Here is an 8,523-nt window from a genome sequence, read left to right as displayed (position 1 = left end):
AAAAGAAATTAACAAAACATACAATACTAACTGAAATCCCCTTTTTCTCTCTAACCTACTGAAAAGAAAGAAAACAAATAATAAACTACCCTAGCTGAAACATAAATACACAAGCAGCACCGGCTCCTAAACTAGTGAGTTAAACATAAGTACACCTACGTGTTGGGGAAATGTACGTCACGTGACATCACTAACTCCTCTTCTCTCGATTAAATTAACTCATCTCAGTTTGTTCGATTACAGTACTCAAAAGAAAACCACAGCACAAATGAGGTGCGGTGAAGCTAGCCACAACTCCACCGCCCCCGAAACATGCACACCAATTCCATTTAAATTCTGCATCGCGTCTCCTGATTGGACATCCAGATCCTCCCAGATGGTCAGGCGAACCAATAAAGAAACCTAATAAAAACAGCAGCAAATAATAACAGAAAAGACGCTCACTAAAATTATCCAATCACAGAAAAGGAGAGAAACAAATGCGGTCACGTAACACCCTCCCCCTTAAAAAAAACAAACATTAAAGTGTTTGTTTACTGAAAAGAAAAATAACAAAACAATTTGTACCCACTTGTTAAACTCTAGAAAGAGCATCAGCTACCACGTTATCTGTGCCTCTCTTGTGCCGAATTTCCAGGTTGTAATCTTGGACAATTAAAGCCCAACGCATAAGTCGCTGATTGTGGTTGTACATTCGACACAAGAAGGTAAGGGGATTGTGATCCGTATACACTATCACTTGATATGGGGTAGACCCACATAAACTTCTTCGAAATGCTGTAAGGACATCAACAGTGCTAGAGCCTCTTTCTCAATGGTTGAATAATTTAGTTGATGCTTATTAAATTTCTTGGAAAAGAAACAAATAGGATGGTCAATACCTTCTTTATCTTCCTGTAAGAGCACAGCACCAGCTCCAACGGCACTAGCATCCACCTCTAATTTGAAAGGAAGTGAAAAATCAGGTGCAGATAAAACAGGTGAGCTACACAATAGGTTTTTAATGGTTTCAATACATGTTGGTGTTCAGAAGACCAAATAAATTCTTTTGTGGGACTAAGCAAATCAGTTAGCGATTTAGCAACAGAAGAGAAATTCTTACAGAAACTACGATAATAGCCAACCATCCCTAAGAATCTGCATGAGCTCACGCTTAGTAGTAGGTGCTGGAAATTCTTTGATGGCAGTCACTTTTGCATCCACAGGACGGATCTGACCACCTCCAACCTGCTTCCCTAAATAAGTGACCGTAGCCTTACCAAACTCGCATTTCGCCAAGTTAAGTGTCAATGATGCATTAGCCAGTCGCTGAAACACCGTAGCAAGTGTACACATATGCTCAGACCAGGTTGAAGAGTAAACTACAAGGTCATCAAGGTATGCACTACAATTTGGGACTCCTGCCAATACTGTATTTACTAAACGTTGAAAGGTCGCGGGTGCATTACTTAAGGCCAAACGCCATAACCCGGTACTGTAGAAACGAATCTGGGGTCACAAAAGCTGAAATTTCTGATGCTCTCGGAGTCAAGGGAACTTGCCAGTATCCCTTAAGCATATCTAGCTTACTAACAAACTTGGCTGCACCCACATTATCAATGCAGTCATCCATCCGGGGTAACGGGAAACAATCAGGCACTGAGACAGAATTTACTTTCCGATAATCAGTACAAAATCGGACACTACCATCAGCCTTCGGAACTAGCAAACATGGAGAGCTCCAAGGACTTACACTAGGCTCTGCAAAACCTTCTTGTAATAAGTACTCTACCTCTTTCTTCATCATAGCTCGCTTTGTAGTATTTAAACGATATGGATGCTGCTTAATAGGAATGGCATTTTGTACGTCAATGTCATGATACAGAACATCAGTTTGCTTTGGTACATCACCAAAAATTGAAGGAAAACTCTGAATCAAACTCACAAGGTCAGCCTGTTGTTCGTTAGTTAGATGACACAAAAATGACAAATCAGCCAACACTTCTGAATTAGACAGACGCGTGCAAAGAAATCGGACCAACTGGCAGCTTATCCTCATCCATATCAACAGTTTTAGCTGGAAAAACCACACTACTCACGGCAGCAGAAGAAAGCACAGGCACCGAGCACTTCTCTGGATGACACAAAGGAGACTCCTCCTAGAATGATATACTTTAAGCATGTTGACATGACAGATACGCTTTTTTTCTACGATCAGGTGTTCCGATTATATAGTCCGTCTCACTCCTTCTCCCCAGCACTTCATATGGACCAACAAAACGTGCCGACAGAGCAGAACCTGGAATTGGTAATAGCACGAGTACCTGATCACCAACAGAAAAGAGCGCGTGACCGTCGTTTTATCATAACGCTCTTTCATGCAACCCTGAGTTCTAGCAAGCTCCTTTTTAGCCTGAACACAAGCTTTCTGCACACGGTCACGAAACGAGTGACATAATCAAGAACATTCTGAGAAGGACTCAAGTCTTTACCACAATCCAGAAGTTGTTCTTTAAAAACCTTCAGCGGTCCTCGAACTGAATGTCCGAACACAAGTTCAGCTGGACTAAAACCTAAGGATTCTTGAACAGTCTCGCGTACTGCAAAAAGAACAAATGGGACACCTTCATCCCAGTCATTACCGGACTCCCAGCAATACTTTTTTAGCATAGATTTCAGTGTCTGGTGGAAACGTTCTAGCACACCCTGACTTTCTGGGTGATAGGGACTAGACGTACGGTGATTAATTCCTAACGTCTGCAATGTCTGCTTAAATAACTTGGACATAAAGTTAGTTCCCTGATCTGACTGTACTAATTTAGGTAATCCAAAAGTAGAAAAAAATTAACCAAGGCTCTTATTACTGCCTTTGAGGTAATTTTTCTCAAAGGAATGGCTTCTGGATATCGGGTTGCCATGCACATCACCGTTAGAAGGAACTGATTTCCAGTTTTTGTCTTGGGTAGTGGACCAACACAGTCCACTACAACATGTTCAAAAGGCTCACCGAGCACCGGAATCGGAATTAATGGTGCAGGTGGAATCACCTGGTTTGGTTTACCCATGACCTGGCAAGCAGGACACGAGCGGCAGTATTCCACCACATCAGTTTTTAATCTAGGCCAAAAGAAATGTTGCAATACCCGATTATAAGTTTTAGCCACACCTAAATGACCTGCCATTGCATGGTCATGGGCTAGTGCTAGTACATGTGAGCGATATGCTACAGGTAGCACTATCTGACAGACAGCGAAACATTCCTCATCAGCTACTCTGGGTTTCCATTTTCGCATTAACAAATCACCTTCAATAAAATAAACTGCGTCCCCTTTCTTAATAGACACTGCATCATAACACTTTGCTAAAGTCACATCATTCCTCTGAGCATTAACTAAATGTTTCCGAGTAAAAATATGGGGTGATAGACACTTACTAACCTGTTCTGATTCTGACTCCTGGCATGGATGCTCTTTGACACTGACAGACTCCACATCAACTTGAACTGGATGATCAGTGCACATGAAGGTGTCATCTAGTGTAAACTCCGTTCCCATCCTCTTCGTCTGAGACCGAGTCAGGACACACGCTGGGAAAACTTCTGGAAATCTCTGAGTCAATTCTGCTGAAGTAGGAGTAATCACAGGATTATCCAAAACCTCTAAAACTGGCAACACACGACCCCCTGCTAAATCATTACCCAGAATGAACTCAATACCAGGAACTGGTAAGGTAGGTCGTACCCCCACGTCAACAAAGCCAGTTACAAGCTCAGATTGCAAATGTACTCGATGTAATGGGACTTTTATTACTTCCATACTAATACCTTGCACTAAAATGCTGGAATCCAAACCAGACTCCTTGGAGAAAGGCAAAACATCACCGCGCATCAACGAGCGAGCAGCACCAGTGTCCCTCAACACTCTCACTGCAACTCGGTCCTCAAGTTGACCACTGAAAGACACAAAACCATCTAACAAAAATGGTTCATACCCTGAATCAGCCTGTACTAAAGAAGTTTTGATAAGACCTACTGACTGCGTTTTAACCGGATTTGATTTTCTCTTTAATACCATACAGTCAGCAATGACATGACCTACTTTATGGCAATAAAAACACTCACGTTTTTCTCTAAACCGTTCCCCATTGATCTTGGCCGGTACAGTATTCAAAGATGCAGCCACAACACCAGGCCTGTCACCGCGCACAACAGAAAACACGTTTTTATGCGTTAGCGCAAATTCATCGGCCAAAACAGCAGCAATCGATAACGTCGTCACCTTTTGCTCATTTAGATATAATACGATGCGTTCAGGTAAACACTTCTTGAAATCCTCAAGAAGTATAAGCTCACGCAGAGAAGCAAAATCGCTAGCTTGACTCAAACGCACCACTTATCAAACAAAATCCCTTTCTCACGTGCGAATTCAACGAACGCCTGACTGTTACTTTTCCTATGGCCTCGAAATTTTTGTCGGTAGGCTTCAGGTACGAGTTCATAAGCGCGCAAAATAGCTGCCTTAACGTTATCATACTGCAAACTTTCGCTAAAGGCAAAGTGGAAAAAACTTCCATCGCCTTACCCACTAATCTGCACTGTAATAATAACGCCCAAACATCTTTAGGCCAGTTCAATGACATCGCAATTCTTTCAAATGCAGAAAAAACTGTCCACCTCCGTCTCTCTGAACAAAGGCACTAAAGGAATATTTTTACTGACATCAAATATAGGAGATTTTTCACCTACCGAGTCTTTATTCACTGGGCCGGAGCCGCCGCTTGGCCAGCGGACCCAGACGAGCTTCCTCCTCCTCCAACTCCAGCCGGCGCAGCTGAACCTCCTTCTCGGCCTGAATCTCGAGCCGCCTGACTTCGAGTTTCAACTCAAACTCAGCCCGTCGAACTTTAGCATTCTCTTCCGCCTCAATGCGGAGCCGCTCAAGACGGACTTTTAGATTCACGTCCTCTTTGGACATGGGCGTTGCCGGAGAAAACGGTATAAACTGAGGTAGACCGTCTTAGCTTCGCCTCCGCGTCCGCTTTAACCGAGCCAGCCTCTTCAACGTCACTCTCCGCGCCCTCAGAAACATTTTCCTCCGTAACAGTTTGAGCTTCATCAGACACAGACTCGGGCAGACTCAGAACTTTTAGTAATATTAACCCATCTAACACAGCAGCTTTAATTTCTCTTTTTAGTGACTGCCGACGAACAGAAATTCGGAAGTGGTCAGCTAGTGCAATCAAATCATCTTTACGAAAATCATTAAGAGCATCTAACGATGGCGTCTCGATAAACTTAAGTACAATCTCCGACATCATAAAGCCTACCAACAAGAATTTTCATAAAGGTGCTGTTCTAAACCACAAACTCCAAAACTGCGGCCACTCTTACCCAACAAACACGATCCACGTTTCAATTCAATCCAACACCGTCCTCAGAGTAAACAGGAAGGACCTCCCAAGCAACCGGACATGGACATATATATCCCGGACGAGCCCCCATTTATGTTACGCCCCCTATTGGTGTGATGGTCTAGGGAAAATAAGGACGCACATAACCGGGAGAAATAAACCTTTTGAATAACATCCGAGAACGGGAAGAAGAAAGAAACCAAAACAATACGAGGTTTTTACTACAAACCTCGCGGTTCGCTTTATTAACTGGGTCTTGCCAAAAAAATATGATCGTGAGTGAGTCAATATATATACATATATATACAGGTTGTACAAACGGAAACAAACAGAGAGAAGAAAAGAAAACGAGCGGTGCTAAATAAAAGAAATTAACAAAACATACAATACTAACTGAAATCCCCCTTTTCCTCTAACCTACTGAAAAGAAAGAAAACAAATAATAAACTACCCTAGCTGAAACATAAATACACAAGCAGCACCACCGCTCCTAAACTAGTGAGTTAAACATAAGTACACCTACGTGTTGGGGAAATGTACGTCACGTGACATCACTAACTCCCTCTTCTCTCGATTAAATTAACTCATCTCAGTTTGTTCGATTACAGTACTCAAAAGAAAACCACAGCACAAATGAGGTACGCAGTGAAGCTAGCCACAACTCCACCGCCCCCGAAACATGCACACCAATTCCATTTAAATTCTGCATCGCGGCTCCTGATTGGACATCCAGATCCTCCCAGATGGTCAGGCGAACCAATAAAGAAACCTAATAAAAAACAGCAGCAAATAATAACAGAAAAGACGTCACTAAAATTATCCAATCACAGAAAAGGAGAGAAACAAATGCGGTCACGTAACAGCAACAAAATTAGTCACATTTTACAATTTTTTTAAAATTGGGATTTATGCTAGACTGTTATAGACCATTGAGATTTGAAAGTGGAATAAATATGCTTTTCATTGATGTATGGTTTATGGTAGGGTAATATTTGGCTGAGGTTTATCTAGAATCTGAGGGTGCAAAAAAATCTTTATAAAATTACTTAGCAAAAGTTATGTTTTCACATATGTACAGTAAATAAAAAAAAATCTTCATAGAACATGTTCTTTATATTGAGATACACACTCTCTGTACACAGAGTTACAATTTCCTATTCAATGTAACACATTTACATAACAAACTATCTTTCAGCTTAATTTAACAAATTTATTTTCAGGCCTGGCATTACTGGGTGTAGTCACATATAAATTATGGTTTTTAACATTTACACAATGCACGGTGGCTGTTGAGTGATTTTACTGGAGATATATTACAACTAATTTAGCAAATCAACTCTTTAAAAGAAATGTATATAAATAATTACACTTAATTATGTTTAATTGCAATTATTTATATTGCCTGCTAGTCGTGACTGTAGCAGAATTACATTGCCGTCAACAAATCTGTTTGTTCAGCGAACATTCATTGCAAATTTATAGAAAATAGAAAAATGTACAGAAAATGCTTTCTTACAGTATCCGTGCATTAGAGGATGTAGCAAGGATCTAAATCCTAAAATCTAAATAAAAATTGATAAGGCAGAACCAGAAATCTGTATACCAAAGTTTTATCAACTAAACCCTATAACTCTAAAGTCTATAACTATAATTTCTATGGGAGAAGTGTAATTAGTTACAGTTACTGAGAAAAAAATGTGTAAATTAGTTACTTTTGAAAATGTTGATGATTACAAAGAGGAATTTTTTACACACACACACACAAAATGTACACCTTATGTGATAAACCTTATTTGGTTTATGCTTTCTTTTTTAAGATGGCATTATTAGATGATAGTGTTTGTTGTCATAATTATGCAAAGATTTGATTTCAAAACCAGTATCATAGCTATTGATCTGTTTCTTTTATGATATTAAATCTGTATTTAACCTCAAAACCTTGTATAAACATCAATAATATTTCTGTCCTCGTTACCGTTGAGAAATCCTAATTCGAAGTTAAAGCATATTTTACGATGATCACTAAGAAACAAAGAATTCAGTATCTATATAGGGGTGTGCTGTATATGAAAAAATATATCTCTATATTTACTAAATGTGTGTTGTGCTGTAAAGGTTTTGATATTCTGCGCGTTCAGTTGACAGTGATAGAAATATTCTTCAACAAGTTTAAAGTGATTTCTACCCTTTATGGGCATTTTTACCTTTATTAAACCAGTACTGTGGAAGTCAATGGTGACCCAAAACAGCCTGGTTACAAACTTTCTTCACAATGTCTTTGATATTTATCAATTCTATATAATCTTACATTTAATATATATCTTAATAGTCATTCCTTTAATGCAAGACATTATTGCATTTAACCTGCGGTTACAAATGCATACATCTTTTGATATTCGAATCCTAAAACTTTGAATACTTCGAATACATTTTAAATCGTTTCAAATATATACTTTAAAAATATGAAATTGAAGCCACCAGTAGGAGGCAGGAAGCTGCTGTAATTAAGTGAGTCGTTGCATTTGAATCGAATCATTTAGAGACGTAAAAAATACTTTGACTGGTAAATAGCCCAGTATATTATAGAAACAATAAATCCTGTGCTGAAAACCAAGCGAGTGCTGGCGGTGCATTGCACTTACACGGGAGATCCTATCTGCGATACAGCACTAATGAAACACATGACTTATGAGGATTAAGTGCCAGCAGTGAGTGATGGATCTCTTTTAATATATCAGCAAACATTAGTTACCCACCTTTCCATTACTAATTCTGAGACGCTTTGTTAAGGAAAATCTTGTATTGGTATTTAAAGTCCTCTTTGAAGACTTGTTTCTCGCTGATTGTCGTACGAGTGTATTGAATGAAAGTTTTACGGTGTTGGAAAAGAAAGCAGTACAGTCTAATAAGCAGAGAGTCTGAGTCATCGTGCCGTTTTACCGGAGGGAAAACCAGAACATGGATCAGAATTTCCATTAGCAATGTTACTATGTCACACACACACACACACACACACACACATACATACATATAAGATTACTTTATTGTCTACATACTTTAATATTAGTTACTATATGACCTCAGTCAAATGACCTATAGCATGAAGAAGTGACTCTTATTAATAATAACATATAC

The 8,523-nt window shown here is 39.6% G+C and overlaps 1 protein-coding gene across 1 annotated transcript; it reads right to left on the bottom strand.

Annotated features, from left to right (window-relative positions):
• Positions 1 to 246: 246 nt before the first annotated feature.
• LOC122344704 lies at positions 247 to 4,351 on the bottom strand. Its single transcript, XM_043238250.1, has 3 exons — positions 3,417 to 4,351; positions 882 to 938; positions 247 to 402 (listed from the first exon to the last, which is right to left on the bottom strand). The coding sequence occupies exons 1-3, from the start codon at positions 4,050 to 4,052 to the stop codon at positions 247 to 249; spliced, it is 849 nt and encodes a 282-aa protein (XP_043094185.1). The 5' UTR covers positions 4,053 to 4,351.
• Positions 4,352 to 8,523: the final 4,172 nt, after the last annotated feature.

This window comes from Puntigrus tetrazona, chromosome 5, assembly GCF_018831695.1.
Source record: "Puntigrus tetrazona isolate hp1 chromosome 5, ASM1883169v1, whole genome shotgun sequence".
NCBI classification, from domain to species: Eukaryota; Metazoa; Chordata; class Actinopteri; order Cypriniformes; family Cyprinidae; genus Puntigrus; species Puntigrus tetrazona.
This window is presented reverse-complemented; position numbering and strand designations above follow the sequence as displayed.